This window comes from Ochotona curzoniae, unplaced genomic scaffold (genome assembly GCF_017591425.1).
Source record: "Ochotona curzoniae isolate NIBS_2020 unplaced genomic scaffold, NIBS_Ocur_1.0 contig_1, whole genome shotgun sequence".
Lineage (NCBI taxonomy): Eukaryota > Metazoa > Chordata > Mammalia > Lagomorpha > Ochotonidae > Ochotona > Ochotona curzoniae.
The window spans coordinates 2,670,482-2,686,630 of record NW_024464918.1 but is presented as its reverse complement, the minus strand read 5'-3'; the positions used below and the strand labels follow the sequence as shown (position 1 = coordinate 2,686,630).

At 36.1% G+C, this 16,149-nt stretch overlaps 1 protein-coding gene across 3 annotated transcripts in view; it reads left to right on the top strand.

Moving 5' to 3' along the window:
* Positions 1-15,913, top strand: part of MATR3 (matrin 3) — a 30,710-nt gene extending 14,797 nt beyond the window's left edge. For 2 of the 3 annotated variants that reach the window (XM_040977518.1, XM_040977591.1), the window contains 13 exons: positions 3,118-3,179; positions 4,149-4,190; positions 4,523-4,635; positions 4,887-4,939; positions 5,913-6,038; positions 6,466-6,591; positions 6,762-6,929; positions 8,232-8,363; positions 9,328-9,371; positions 9,469-9,838; positions 10,775-10,997; positions 11,433-11,554; positions 14,662-15,913. In XM_040977518.1, the coding sequence (XP_040833452.1) occupies positions 3,118-3,179; positions 4,149-4,190; positions 4,523-4,635; positions 4,887-4,939; positions 5,913-6,038; positions 6,466-6,591; positions 6,762-6,929; positions 8,232-8,363; positions 9,328-9,371; positions 9,469-9,838; positions 10,775-10,997; positions 11,433-11,554; positions 14,662-14,712 (1,632 nt within the window). In that variant the 3' untranslated portion in view covers positions 14,713-15,913. Of the gene's footprint in view, positions 1-3,117; positions 3,180-4,148; positions 4,191-4,522; positions 4,636-4,886; positions 4,940-5,912; positions 6,039-6,465; positions 6,592-6,761; positions 6,930-8,231; positions 8,364-9,327; positions 9,372-9,468; positions 9,839-10,633; positions 10,998-11,432; positions 11,555-14,661 lie in introns of all 3 variants that reach the window. The other variant, XM_040977442.1, reaches the window with a different exon arrangement.
* The last annotated feature ends 236 nt before the right edge of the window (positions 15,914-16,149 follow it).

The window sequence follows — 16,149 nt, the reverse complement described above, 5'->3', positions numbered from 1 at the left end:
TTTTTAACCTTTGACTGTTATTCCTTACCTTAAACCAAACCAAACAGTAAGAGGTCAGGTATGGTGTTGCATATCAGTTATGGTCGGTTTGGGAGCTACACAACTGATTTCCTCATCTTGGCCTTCTTTCCAGCACTTTGAAAGACCTGGCACATTTTGACCCTAAGATTGAAACTTGACAGAACATTGGGGATTGGAAATAGTTTTCTTTAGCTATATACCTTTTCCATCTCCTATAGATTAGAAGCATCCCTAGTAGTTAACATTTATTCATGTCCTAAAATCTGCTTAAGAATATTTTTAATTACATATGAAGTGGGTTTTTTAGGTCAGAAAATTTCTAAGTCATTGTGGTATTAATGCCTCTTTGGAATTTTGTGAACTTCACTGTGGTGCTTCTTGCTTATGGCTGTTTTTAAAATAGCCTCCAATAAGTCAAGTATAGTTGCTTTGCACATAGATACTGCGCATATCTGAATATCTAGTCATAGAGCTAGCAAGGAAGATCTGTTATGAGTTATTTTTGCAATTGAACTTAGAAAAGGATCTTATTTTGAGAGACATGATAATAGTAGTTGATCTCTCCACATTCTAAGGAAGTACCCATGTTGTTTGGCTGTGTTCCATCAGAACTTTAGTTAATCCTATTAGGGCATAGGAGTATATGGAAAAGACAGTGAAACAAATTAGTGTTTTAATATTAGGACCCTATGTATAAGATACCATTCTGAAGCTTTTCAAGGAAGTTTGTATTTGATATCTTATTTTAATTTCACTCTGAGACCAACACATTTCCCTTTAAAAAACAACAACAAATTACCTGACCATATATGTATTTTTTAAAATTTATTTGAGAGGCATGGAATCCTCACCTACTGATAAACTTCCCAAATGTCTACAACATTCAGAGATGGACCAAGCCAAAGCTGCAAGCTAGGACTTGATCTGTTTGAGCCTTCACTGCTGCCTGATTTGGCAGAAGCTGGGATTCCGGCCCAGACTCTGTGGTGTGGGGCACATGCATCCCATGTAGCATCCTAACTGCTTGGTCAAATGTTTACTCTTATCTGACCATGCTTTGTATTCCAATTAGAATTGTGGTATAGATATTACATATACTTTGAAATATCAGTAGTAGTTGTGAAGCAGGAATTGTGAAAGAAGGCTTTAAAGCTGTATAAGAGTAAATTAGTTTTGTTTTGAGTTCTTTACCCTTGAAACTTTCCATGTCCCTGGTAGAGTTCTGATAAGCAGTTTGCCTTTATGTACTTGATTTTGCACAATAGTTCTGTGGGGAAAAAAAATTGTCAAAGTGAACATAAAATCCTTGAAAACAAGGATTTAGTAAGAGCTTGCTTTTCCTTATTCCTTTTTCTTACATTGGGTGTATGTAAATATTTTTCCCTAAAGAAGGAAAAATACTTAAGTGGTGCCTGAAAATCCTTTCAGACTTAAACTACCAAGAAGCAAACATTGGTAAATGTGCTATTTCCCTCTTTGACATTTGACAGGCATTCCTTAATATTTGCTTGTTTAGGATCTGGCATGATGGCTCAACTAGCTAATCTTTTGCTTTGCAGCACGAGCATCCCTTATGGGCTCAGGTTTATATCCCAGCTGTTTCACTTCCCATCCTGCTCCCTGCTTGTGAGCCTGGGAATGCAGTAGAGGAAGACCTAAAGCCTGGAGACCCAGAAGAATCTCCTGGCTTCTAATTTGGGATTGGCTCAACTCTGGCCATTGCAGCTGTTTGAGAAATGAACAAGCAGATTGATGATCTGTCTGTCTCTCCTTTTTTCTGTAAATTTGCCTTTCCAATTAAAATGAAGTAGGACTTTTGAGGAGGGGAAATTGCTTGATTACTTTGAGAAAGCATGTTTAGTATGTCTTTTTTGTTTGATTTTTAGATTTATTTCTTTTTTATTTAAACATAGCTTTACAGAGAGATCTTCCATCCTCTGGTTCATTCCCCAGCTGGCCACAATGACCAGAGCTGAGCCATTCCAAAGCTAGAAGCTTCCTTCAGGTTTCCACGTGCATGCTGGGGCCCAAGGCTTTGGGCCATCCTCCGCTGCTTTTGAAGGCCACAAGCAGGGAGCTGGATGGAAGTGGAGCAGCCTGAACTAAAACCTCATCTTTATGGGGATCCCGGTGTCTGCAGTTGGATGATTAACCTGTTGAGCCGTCGTACCAGCCATGGGACTTGAGCTTTTGATAAACAAGTAACATTCTTATAGAGGAACCATTCCTATTATTATATTAAGATTTTTGTTTATTTATTTGAAACAGAGAAAGAGCTTGCATCTCCTGGTTCCACAGCCTCCACCCCCCTGTGACCGCAGTAGCCAGGGCTAAGCCAAACCAAAACTTAGGAACTTGATCCAGGAACTTGATCCAGGTCTCCCAACATGAGTTATTTGTGCCCAAATAATTGAATCCTCTTCCTGTTTTCCCAGGCACATGAGCAGGGAGTTGAGCTGGAAGTGGGGCAGCCAGGACAACAACCAGTACTTCTGTGGCATGCCAGTCTTCAGGCAAAAGCTTTACCCTCTATACAATGCCATGTCATCCCCACATGCCATCTTGTTAGCTTCACAGCCTATTTATTTGGTAGCATACTTGGAACAAGCCTCCATTGCTAAATGAAGGATTATAATTTTATAAATTATCTATTCACCACATGCATAATATACACTTTCTAGAAAAGCAGTTATAAACTGATATTTTTTATCATTTGTACTGCTATAAAATAGCAAATGTGATAATACACAATGCTTCATTTTGGTCCACTGCAGAAATTAACATTCCTAGCATACCTCAAGTTCAGTTACTGCTCTTGACCTTTATTAATTCTGTCATCTTTTCCCTGTTAGGTTTCTAATTATATTGACCAAGTTATCCATCCAGTTTTTCCAAGAATGTGCATAGCGTATTTGAGGGCAGGATCAAGATTCAAGATTCAAATATGATCTTAAAATTAAATCTGATTGGAAGAATGAGCAGGTGTCTGTACATCTTATGATAGTGCATAGACAGTTACATCCTATAGTTTGAATGGTTCAGGTAAAAATATTTTAGCTTTATTTTTGTTAATTCTACTAATTTACTTTGCTGCAGGAGTGGAGTCAACATATCAATGGAGCAAGTCACAGTCGTCGGTGCCAGCTTCTTCTTGAAATGTAGGAGTTTGAAATACCTTTAAAGCATCCTTGTCGTGAATCAGAAACAGCCATTTGATTTTTGGGAGTTCATCATTTACTTGTAATATCCAGTGTTGTTATCATGTAGTCCATAATGTCTAGGCAATACTAATTATAGTTAAAATGTTTACATCTTGAATCTTGCATTGAGTCTTAGATGCAGTAATAATGATTCTTTGCTGCTTAACGTTCTGAGTGACATTGTCCCTTTTTATACAAATTGATATTTTCCCAAAGACTGAAATCATTTGGAACAGATTGATTCATATAGTGCTTTTAATAACGGTTAATATGTATTATAAAAATAGAAGCTTGGAGGGTGGTCATTCAAAGTTAACTAGTGATCAAGCTCAAATCCTTTTTGATCTGGGTTTTTTTTTGTTTGTTTGTTTCGTTTTGTCTTTCTTTTGGAATACTTTGGTTCTTAGTTTAGGATGCTACAATGAAATGGAATTCCTAAAGAAACAGCCTGTTTTAAGTAGTAAACAGAATTCATTGTCATTAGAATTATAGGTTTTCACATATGCCTAGCTCTTGGGGTTATCCTGTCTTTCTAGTGCCATAATCTAGCTCTGCTCTTGTTATTTAGTATAGGAAAAGAAAAACCTGTAGTCTGATCTTTTTTCTCTATATAACCTATATTTCTAATTCCTTGTGCAGTGTTTTTCTTCCTTATCACCTAATAAATATAGGAAAATTAATTTCACCCAACATTACCTACTTTTGCAAGCAATATAGAATAAATTAATTCTTGTTCATTTGGATTATTTTTAAGTTCTCCAATTTTTCTTTTGAAATAGCTATGTCATGCATTTTAAGACTAATATATCTAATACTTAAACTCTCAGATAACTTCACTAATAATAAATGCTCTCTATTTTAGAGGTCATGGCTACTTTGTGAAAAGGACAGTTTTGTTTTAAAGTTTATTTTTTGGTCTTTTTTAAGCTATCCAGAATGGAATCCTGACAATGATACAGGACACACAATGTAAGTTTAAAAACATTTTTTAAGATATTATTTGTAAAGGAGATGGATGTAAGGAATTAGCTTGACTCTCAACATTTCATAAGTATTTCTAGTTTTCTTTACTGAATATGAAGTGTGATTAAAAGTTATTTTTAGTGAGAGAATTTTCTGAAAAATTCATGTAGTTTTTGTTTTTACTGTTATTATATGACTCTTCCACCCCACCCCAGTTATAGTTACATACAAATTCTGCCAAATGTGAATTGCTCATCATACAAAAGATAATTTAAGAGTAAACCTTAATTATTTCTGACAGACCTGTTTATATTTCTGTTATGTGTTCACATTTCTAGGGGTGATCCATTCATGTTGCAGCAATCTACAAATCCAGCACCAGGAATTCTGGGACCCCCACCTCCCTCATTCCATCTTGGAGGACCAGCAGTTGGACCAAGAGGAAATCTGGGTAATTATGTGAATTTCATACTAAACCTCTTAATAGCTTTACCATGAAATTTAAATGCACTGACTTTAGGCAAAAGAAGTTTTAGTCAAACATTACTCAAATTAACATAGCATAAAAAGACATGGTGATCATAAGTAGTTGTAATATCCTCTAATTTGTCCAATATTCAGTTTAAATGAATTAATAAGCTCAAGCATTATTTCTTACGAAGCTTATAGATACTTTCTTCCTTCTCTTAACCTCCCATAAAGGTGCTGGAAATGGGAATCTGCAAGGACCAAGACACATGCAGAAAGGCAGAGTGGTCAGTATACAGATACTCCTTTTACTTCATCGTGTTGAGGGATTTGATTTGGTTTAAAAGAGAAGTGAATCTGTATCGTGTTCATTGTTATAGCAAGATTGGTATGGTTTTGATAATAACCAAAACTTTGTTTTAAAAATTTTGCTTATTTGGAAGATAGAGTTATAAAAAGGGAAAACCAAAAAATGGATCTTCAATCCAGTGGTTCACTGCCCAAAGGGCCAGAATGGTTAGAACTAAGCCAGGTGAACCCAGGAACCCAGAATTCCTTTGGGTTTTCTTTCTTCTACTGCTTTCCCCTTCCTACTTGTGTTAGCAGAAAACTTGAAGGTAGAACACAACTCAGACTGATGGTCTGATAAGGGATGCTTTTGTCACAACCTGTGGCTTCACCTAGTGTACCGCGATGATGGCCCCGGTATAATTTTCTTATGTTCATCTAATCTTGATTGGGCATATTAGTAGTTTTGCTATCTAGTTAGTATTCATGATATTCATTATAAAAATTCCAGGCAAGTGTTTGGCCTAATTCATAGGGCCCTCTTGAGGTATCTACACGCCATATTTGGAGTGCCTGGGTTCAAGTCCCTTTTCTGCTTTTCACACAGTTTCTTACAGTGTGTATCTTGGAGACAGTAGGTGATGATGCTAGTGCTTGAGTCCCTTCACACCCATGTGGCAGACCTAGGTAGAGTTTCAAGCTGTTGGGTTGAGCCTGTCTCAAATGCCAGATTTTGAAAGCATTAGAAGAGTGAACCAGCAGACCAAAGATACCAAGATGCATTCTCTATCCCTCTCTTACTCCCACTCCTCCGCAAGTTTGAGATAATCTAAGCATTGTGAGAGTCAGAATTTACCCAAATGTACATTTGCTTAACCCCATAGTGTTGTAAATTCTCTGGCAGTAATAATATGTAACTTGTTTCAGAGTGTTGCTAAACAAATCTCGATGTACTGTTTTTCTAATGGATAGGAAACAAGCCGAGTTGTTCACATCATGGATTTTCAGCGAGGGAAAAACTTGAGATACCAACTGTTACAGCTTGTGGAACCATTTGGGGTCATTTCAAATCATCTGATTCTAAATAAAATTAATGAGGTATGAATTAAAATAAACATTTGTTCATGCTAACTTATTTCCTAAAGAACCTAAATGGTGTTGCATGACAAAAAGAACCCAATGTAATTTCATGAGTTTGGCTTATAAGCAAGGAAAAACTCAAATACGTTAATATTAGTAATATTAGTGGATTGGTATGAATTTACAATTAAAATTGTCCTTTAGTAGTAGTCAGCATTTGATTACTTATAAGTGCTGTAATGTAAAATAAAAATTCCTTGTATGGCTGTTTGAAACCTTTGTCAAAATGGTGCCAAATCATTATTTCGTTAAAGTAGCCTTTTAATAAGATCTCAAATTGGCAATGTTAGTTTTTCTTAAATATTGGACACAGCATCTAGAATCATTTGGAACAGTTTTGTTTGTGTTTTTCTTTAAGAAGTTACCGTTTTTGGTACAATTTCAGGCATTTATTGAAATGGCAACCACAGAAGATGCTCAGGCTGCAGTGGATTATTATACAACCACACCAGCGTTAGTATTTGGCAAACCAGTGAGAGTTCATTTGTCCCAAAAGTATAAGAGAATAAAGGTAATACATAGCTTTTTTTTTTTTTTTTTTTGTAACTGAAGTGCTTATATACACAAAATTCTTGCTAAAAATTAATAGATTCTTAGATTATTGACTAATAATTATAGCATGCCCATCAATGTTTGGCTTAAAACATTTTCCTCTCTACCTTTCTCCTCAATTTCTTAAAGAAACCTGAAGGGAAGCCGGATCAGAAGTTTGACCAGAAGCAGGAGCTTGGACGTGTGATACATCTCAGCAATTTGCCTCATTCTGGCTATTCTGATAGTGCTGTCCTCAAGCTCGCTGAACCTTATGGGAAAATAAAGAATTACATACTGATGAGGATGAAGAGTCAGGTGATATACACACACACATTGTATATGTATATGTAAATGTGTGACGGTTTTGGAAAAAAGATTGTTTAAATGCTTTTTAAGACGTATCAGGAAAGTTCAGTGTAGTTGCTATCACCATCATCATCGTGCAGTGTTTTCCTATTCATATGCTAATGAGCTTTTTTTTTAATTCATGGAAAATGCCCATGATAAACAGTGAGTGACTAAAAAATTGAAAGTAAAGATCTTTTCCCTTGCCATGTGTATAATTACATAAAACTAAAAGCTACTGCTTTTTAAAGTTTTCTTTAAAAAAATCTTGCTTGACTCTTAATTAGGTAATTGCAAAATCTATCTGTATATATTTATTTGTTTGTTTGTTTATTTAATAAGAAAGATAATGAGACCAAAATCTTCATCCACTGGTTCACTTCCCAACTGACCACAACAGCTAAACTATACTGGAGCAGAACCAATAACTAGGAGCTTCCTTTGGTCTTCCAGATGGGTGGGTTGGCTTGTGTTCAAGGAATTAAACCATCTTCCATTGCTATTCATAGGCAATAGCATGGAGGTGGAACAACCAGGACTCCCCAGTTGGCACCCACATAAAATGCTAGCGCTATAGGCTGATTTTTCTTGGGCAGAAAAACAAAAAGAAGGATAGGCAGAAAGATCTTCCAACGTTGATTCACTATCAAATGGTTACAATGACCAGAGCTGAACCGATCTGGGGCCAGCTACCTCTTCCAGGTCTCCACACAGGCACAGGGTCCCAAGGATTTGGGCCATCCTCAACTGCTTTCCCAGGCCACAATCAAGGAGGTGGAAGGGGAGTGGGGCACCCAGGAAAGGAACCGATGCCCATATAAGATCCCAACACATGTCTGCCGAGGACTTTAGCCACTTGACTGCAGCGCTGGGCATTCTGTTGTGCTAGTTCCATAAATAAACTTTTACCCCATCAACTAGTGTCATATGAAGCTTCCTGAAAAAGTTTGAGAAAATGGATTTAAAAATAAGTTTATTTTGGTGCTACAAAATTATTTTCATGGATTTGCGAGTGTTTTTTGCACCAAAATAAACTTGTGCTTTAAAAAAAGAAAAACTTAATTTTTTGTTTTTTTACTCAGAAGGCAGACTAATACAGACAGAATGGTTGGGGGCTGTTCCATTCTATTTATCACTTTTTTGTAACACAGTATTGCTAGCTTTTCAATAACTCTTGCCAGTGTTGCTAAGTTTAAATTTTCATGACAAGCAGAGTAAGTAATGAAACCTCACTTCCTTGAAAGTAATTCCTTCTTTGGTTTTTCATTTTAGGCATTTATAGAAATGGAGACCAGAGAAGATGCAATGGCAATGGTTGACCATTGTTTGAAAAAGGCCCTTTGGTTTCAAGGGAGGTGTGTGAAGGTTGACCTTTCTGAGAAATATAAAAAACTGGTACTAAGGGTATGTAGTGCTTCATTTGTCATTTATAAAAATATTGTTTTCATAAATTTTAGTCACAGCATTCTTACAAACAATTTGTGTGTGAAAAATACAAAATTTGGTTACTGAGAGTTTGGTTTTTTTTTTTTTTTTTTTTTTTTTTTTTTTTTTTTTTTTCACTTTGATAGTAGCAGATGGTTTTGTACTAGTTTTTTTTGGTTCATTCATTCATTTGTATAAATCAGACTTAACAAAGGAAAGAGATATCTCATCCATTGATTCATTTCCTGGCTGCCTGTAATGACCTGAACTGAGCCAGCAGGAGCTGGGAAACTGGTGCCCTTACGGGATGTGGAGGTCAAAGCCAGTGGCTCTACCTGCTGCACCACAATATCATTTCATGTGGGTTTTTTAGTTGGTTTGTTTTTAGGATTTAACTATTTGAAAGGGTTACAGAAAGATATTTCATCAGCTGGTTGTTTACCTCAAAAAGGCTGAAATAACCAGGCCTTGAACAGTCCAAAGCTAGGAACCCTGAATTCCAATCTGGGTTTCCTGCATGAGTGTTAGGTGCCCACGAGTTTGGGCAGGTTCACGTACACTGCTTTGCCAGGTGCGTTAGCAGGGAGCTGGATCAAAAGTGGGACAGCCAGGACTGAAACTATCACCGTGCAAGTGCTTGCTTCACAGGCAGCAGCTTTTTCCTACTGTACCATCATACTGGCCTTGAGGCTGTAGTTCTATAAAGAATACATTCTTTATTTTTCATCTGAAATACTACTTAAGTAGAATTTTGACATAAAAATATTTAATTTGTTCCTTTTGGATTTTGATCATAGGCAGTTTACATTCTTGAATGGGATTAGAATTATATCCGCTGAATTGATTGTATAAAGGATGACCACCAAATTATTAGTCATATGGATAATTGTATATTCTACAATGAGCATATTTTAATATTAGTGCAAATTTGTTTATCTTTCAGATTCCCAACAGAGGTATTGACTTACTGAAAAAGGATAAATCCCGGTAATTTTAATTTTTGTGTGTTTTATTCACTATGATATTAAATTTTTAATTTTTTCCAACTAAGACACATTAACTGGTATTATCTTTTTGATTCCAGAAAAAGATCTTATTCTCCAGATGGCAAAGAATCTCCAAGTGATAAAAAATCCAAAACTGATGGCTCCCAGAAGACCGAAAGCACAGCCGAAGGTAAAGAACAAGAAGAGAAGTCAGGTGAAGATGGTGAGAAAGAAGCAAAGGAGGACCAGACAGAACAAGAACCTAATATGCTTCTTGAATCTGAAGATGAACTACTTGTGGATGAAGAAGAAGCAGCAGCACTGCTAGAAAGTGGCAGTTCAGTCGGAGATGAGACTGATCTTGCTAATTTAGGTGATGTCACTAATGATGGGAAAAAAGAAGCATCAGATAAAGCTGTGAAAAAAGATGGAAGTGCTTCAACTGCAGCAAAGAAGAAGCTTAAAAAGGTAAAGATTTTGTATTTGCTTATTTTGATGGACATTAGATAGGCATTTCCAGTAATTCATGCCGATAGTATCCTAAAAGGAGAATTATGTCACATAGAGACCAGCCATAAATACTTAAATCTAAATTCTGCAGTAAATAGGTTAAATGAAACATTCCTTTAGAGGTTAAAGGGCCTGGTGCAATCAGTCTAGTGGCTAAATCCTTGTCTTGTATGTGCCAGGATCCCGTATGGACTGGTTCATTTCCCAGCTGCTCCATTTCCCATCCAGCTCCCTAGTAAGTTTAATGGAAAAATGGTGAACTTCAGTAGGAACCTTTATAGAAATGAGGAAGAAAGGTGTGTTTAGAATTATATTGATAATTTGTTAATTCCTGGGAAGCAAGCCTTTTAATGTTTCTCATTGTTGTTTTTATTTGCTTGTTTGTTTTTTAAAGATTTATTTATTTTTTATTGGGGAGGCAGATTTTACAAAGAGAAAGAGGTACAGAGAGAAAAATCTTTCATCCACTCGTTCACTCCCCACGTGGCTACAACACGCAAAGCTGAGCCAATCTAAAACCAGGTTCCAGGAGCTTCTTCCAGGCTCCCACTTGGGGGCAGAGAGTCCCAAGGCTTTGGACTGTCCTCAGCTGCTTTCCCAGGCCTCAAGCAAACAGCTGGATGGGAAGTGGAACAGCTGGGACATGAACCGCCACTCATGTGGAAATGCTAACATGGGAGGTTGTCCCTTCAAGAAATAGATGAGGAATGCTGCAAGATAATTGTAGCTGGGTACATTAACCTAACTTAACAGTGTCATTTCCCAGAGACACAGAAGGTTATGTCACTAGATCAGGTTGGTGATGAGGCAGATTTTGGATCTCAGAAACTTCGTAAATTGAGCATGGCTTTTAAATCTCTTCAGAAAAATGATGATGGTTTGGTTGAAATTAAGGTGGACAAGATTGAGGAACTCGAGCAAGAAAATGAAGCAGCATTGGAAAATGGAGTTAAAAATGAGGAAAATACAGAACCAGGTGCTGAATCTACAGAGAATACTGACGATCCAGGCAAAGACACCAGTGAAAATGCAGAAGGCCAAAATGATGAAAACAAGGAGGACTATACTATCCCAGATGAGTATAGAATTGGACCGTATCAGCCTAATGTTCCTGTTGGTGAGTTTTAAGACTTTGTTCTTTTGCATATACCATTCCCTTCCCCAGAATGTCCTACTGAAAATAGATCATACTTCAGCATTAAATATCCTTTTTTCTATGGTGAACAGTTGATAACTCATAATTCATACATTGCTCTTTCCTCTGAAATTATGTCTTCTGATTTTGTATTTTGTTACCATTTCTTGGTATGATCTCTTTTCTCAAAGATTTCTGAAGATTGCATATTGCCTTTTGACTTTCTGTTATGTTCTTACCTTTTTTAAAGAGTGCCGTTAACACAGGCAAACTCAACTAGTAACATGGTATTTTGTTTTGCTTTTTAACTTAGGCCATATTGGACTTTTCATAAAGGTTTTTGTCTTTCAGGTTGTATTGACAAGTAAAATAGTTTGAGAGTACTACATTTGTAAGAATGTATATTTGTGTTTCTAGGTATAGACTATGTGATACCAAAAACAGGGTTTTACTGTAAGCTGTGTTCACTATTTTATACAAATGAAGAAGTTGCAAAGAACACGCACTGCAGCAGCCTTCCTCATTATCAGAAATTAAAGGTAAGGCAGTCACAGTGGGCAGTACGCAGAAATAAGTCTCTTAGGAGGAAAAACAATTCCTACTTGAATAATTTGAAATTTTTATAATAAGTGATCATTTTAAGGGCTACATTTTCAAGTAGCTAAAGGAAAAGGATGAAGTGGTAAGGAATTCAAAATTATACTTACTTTACATAATTCTAAAGTGCTCCAAACTGTAAAACTATAGAGCATTGTCATGTCATCAAATAGAAAATTCTGAACCCCGTGTGCTACCCTGGTGGCTAAAGTCCTCACCTTGCATGTGCCAGGATCCCATATGGGTGCTGTTTCGTATCCCAGCTGCTCCACCTCCTTTCCAGATCCCTGCTTGTGGCCTGGGTAAGAAATAGGGGACACCCCAAGGCTTTGGGACCCTGCATCTGAGTAGGAGACCTGGAGGAGATTCCTGGCTCCTGGCTTTGGATTGGATCAGCTCAGCTGCAGCTGTTGAGACCACTTATGGGGTAATCCAGCAAATGGATTTTTCATCTCCTGTCTATGGCTGTGACTTTCCAATCTAAATAAATAAATAAATCTTAAAATTAAAAAAAAAATAGGTAACTCCAGAACTGACCCCATAAAATTATTTTCAGTACCATGGCTGAGACATAAATAAATTTCTTGGGGTTTTTTTGTTTGTTTGCTTGTTTGTTTAAAATTTATTTTATTTGAGAGTTACCAAGAAAACGAGACAGAGATTTTCCCTTCATTTTTTTATTCTCCAATAGCCACAAAGGCTACAGCTGGTCCAGTCCAAAGCTGATAGGCTTTACCTTCTTCCAGGTCTCCCATCTGTGTGTCTGGGGACATCCCCAGCTGCTTTCCCAAGCAAGGAGCTGGACCAGCTGTGGAACAGTCAGGACTAAAACTGGCATTCATGTGGAATACTGACTCTGCAGGAAGAGGATTATTGGGTTGTTACACCATAGCCTAGCCCATGAGTTTCATGTTTAAACTTGAGTCTCATTCTTGTAATGTATTCACAAATATCTCAAAATAGAAAATAGGAAATGCAGAAAGAACATTTGTGATTTCTAGGTATGTGCAAAGTATATATGTATTGCAGTCTTTAGACATACTGTTTTATATTTAGATAGATGCTAACGTTGAACTTTGAAAATAATTGCAATTTTTTATCTTAACCACATTTATTTCTTGAAAGTTAGTTTACTTTGGTAAAATTTTAACAATACACATTATAACATACGTTTCTGTGAACTTTTGGAGACTTGTCTGATAGAGTAACTGATGAAAGTGATCTTCAGGTACCTAATGATCAAAACAGAGTTTTTGTTGTTGTTTTGTTGGGTTTTGTTCTGCTTAAGAATTTCCCCACAAAAGTAATTTTTTGTTGGTTTCCGTTTATTCCCTCCCATAAAGCCAAATGAAATAACAGTAAGATTTTATTTCATAACAAAACAAAGGGTGAAGATTCGAGCTGGATCACTTGGCCTTTTATCTCCTCCCAATTCTAAAGGTTGACATCTTTTATTAGCCAATATTCTGAACTGCAGGTGTAGTTTGGGTGTAATTTCCCCAAAATTTGACTTTGCCGGCCATGACCACGCTGCTTGCTCTGGGCATACAAGGCAGTCTGCTCTTCTTACACTGTTTCTAAGTGGGACTGCTGCTCACCACACTTCTTGCAGAAGGTCTGGCACGTTTTTGGATCACTCACCGTGTTTGCAGAGCACTATTGCTTTATAAAATTAATCAGTTATCATTAGGTGCAATATAATATGAGAATCTGTACAATAAATAACACATTCTTTTTTTTTTAAGTTCTTTCTTTTTTTAAGATTTTTTATTACAAAATCAGATATTTTATTATTTTTTATATTTTATATAGTCAGATTTTTATTACAAAGTCAGAGAGGAGGAGAGAGGAAGAGGAAGTGGAGCTGCCGGGATTAGAACCGGTGACCATATGGGATCCTGGTACATTCAAGGCGAGGCCCTTAGCCACTAGGCCACGCCGCCAGGCCCAAATAACACATTCTTAAGTGAGTGATTGGTTGTTCTTTTGTTTGGGGTTAGTATTTTCCTTTGGTGTATAATGACTTCAATCGTGTATATCTGTTTTGTTTTTGCTTTTTATTTTGTTTTTTGTTTCTCATTTATTTTATTTTTGGTGTTATTTACATAGTTGACAAAAACTGCATGCTTATTGGAATCACTGAATAGGGTTGAGAGGGTTGAGGTGCACGGGAAGGTGGGTGGGACAAATGCTTGCAATTTTCCTCTTCTCCTGTTGGACAGTTTGGGGACAGATGCTCTCAGCTGCCAAACTATGTCAGTACCTGAGGATGGGGATGTTCACTTTATGTCATCTTCGAAACCCTACTGTGGAAAAGATTGTTCCAAGAGTATTGTTTGAGTGGTTCCAAAACACTGTTGGTTTTGCCCATTATAACCCTTTGCAATATTTATAGAGTTGATATGGAACAAGAACAAATTTAAAAAAAAAAACAAACTTTGGGTATTTTAGATTCCAGTTTTTGAAGATATCTTTGTATCTTATTAAAGATCTCTAGAGTCTGGAAATACAAGACTGATGATGTAGGTTCATCAAGCTGTAGGTGCAGTTACCTGCTGCTGTAAATTTCGTTGAAACAGCCACAATTATCCAAGTAGTGATCATGGCCACTATTTTAAGGGCTACAACTTGGTGCAGAATTGAGTTGTTGAACAAATATAAAAATATTTACTACTTTCTTTTGGAAAATGATTTTCCGTCTTAATAGAATATTTAGCAAATTGATGTTAAGAGATATCTCTTAGTAGCACCAGTTTTATGAGTTTAAATATCTTCATTTTCTCATTTCTAAAGCCGAAGGCTGATTACATATTTAAATACCTATTTATCACCTTTGTGTCATTTTTCTAATGTTATTGCAGTATTCTCTGAGCTTTTGGCTAATAAGAATGCCTCATTCTTGAAAATATTCATACAGTTCATATTATATTCAATCCTATTCTTGGGCAGAATATTTCATTATCCGCAAATGCATGTGTTGAGTTTCTTTTTTTAAGTCCTACAATTACCTTTTCCCTCCTCTTTTTTTTTTTTTTTTTTTTTTTCGTAGAAGTTTCTGAATAAATTGGCAGAAGAACGCCGGCAGAAGAAGGAAGCTTAAGATGTTCAAGAAACTTAATGAGTTCGAAGAAAAAAATGGTTCTTTGTTTTTATTGTTAACCTTTTTTAAATACAATACTGATAGTTAGGAGAAAGTATTGTACTCTTTTGTTTTAGTGGAAAAAAAATAGATGTCTGTTCATGTGTTAAGTGTTATAGCAAGAGATACAAACACGGTTAAGTTAATGAAAAGTAATTTTTCTTTTATCAGAATAACAGACATAAAAGGACTTTGTAGAGATTGACTTGTAAGCTACTTAAGACAACTTGCACCACTAAGAAAAAGATAACATAGAACCATTCGGGAAAATGAAATTAAGTAGTTCTAAGCTTCAAAATGTCAACTTTTGATTCCGTTCAATAAAGAACAAAACCAAGTGGGGGTTTTGTTTGTTTGTTTTTGGTTCTTTGTTGTTGTTGTTGTTGTTGTTACTTTCATCTGAAACATTCCACATTTTAATCTGAGCCTTGCAGACTATTCATTTGGAATTGAAGCTTTGTTAGTTGAGTTTGTTTGAAGGTCTTCATATGTAAGATTGGCAGTTCAGAAACGGGTGCAGTTTTCTTTGTCATTGCTGTTGTTTAGGTGATAAGAAATATTAAGTAATTGACTTTAGATTTTGTAACTTTTTCCCCTGAGTTCCTGCTAGATTTCATATTCTAGTAGTTAATGTATTTTCAGTGAAATGTAAAAATGTTCCCGTTCTCTTTGACCAGTATTAATTTTTTGAGATCTTACTGCTTGTCACTTGAATCCTGTAGTTGTCGTACATCTCTGGTATAAGCAACATTTGATTTTTTGAAGTGTGTAGACCATCTCTTCATATTTTCAAGATGTAATTTTACATTCCTGCAGCATTTTACGACCAGTTTGGCCATAATTCTAGACGCACGCTTCTAATTCATGGACCTGCACATGTGACCTTTGTGAACAGAAGTTTGCATGTATAATCTGTGTTTCCTTGTAACTTTCTGGTATATACTGCTTATATCTGTGGATTCAAGTTCCTAAAGTGAATACCAATAAAAAGAAAACCTAGGCCATGTTCATTGGTTATACATGTTTGGAATGTTAACCAATATATTTGTCAGTTGTGCTTTTTATTTGCTGTTAAGATTTTGTGCATGCTTTAACAAAGTATTTTTTAATCTACAGTGAGTGTTATAAAGACTGCTACTAAAGGTCTGGATTTTAAACTTTTGATGCTGGTGGATTTCTTGTTCCTGTTACATAACATGAAATGGGGCTCTTGAAAGATTGTTAATTTAAAGAGATAACAAGATTTTGATTAGACGCATCCACTCTTAACAGTAAATTGGAAATTACATTAAATAGCAAAAATTAGTTCTGCCAGCCTTTCAAAGTAATTATATTTGACTTCTTTGCATATGCATACTGGATCACCTGTGAGAGAACAAATTTTTTATTTTAAAAAGT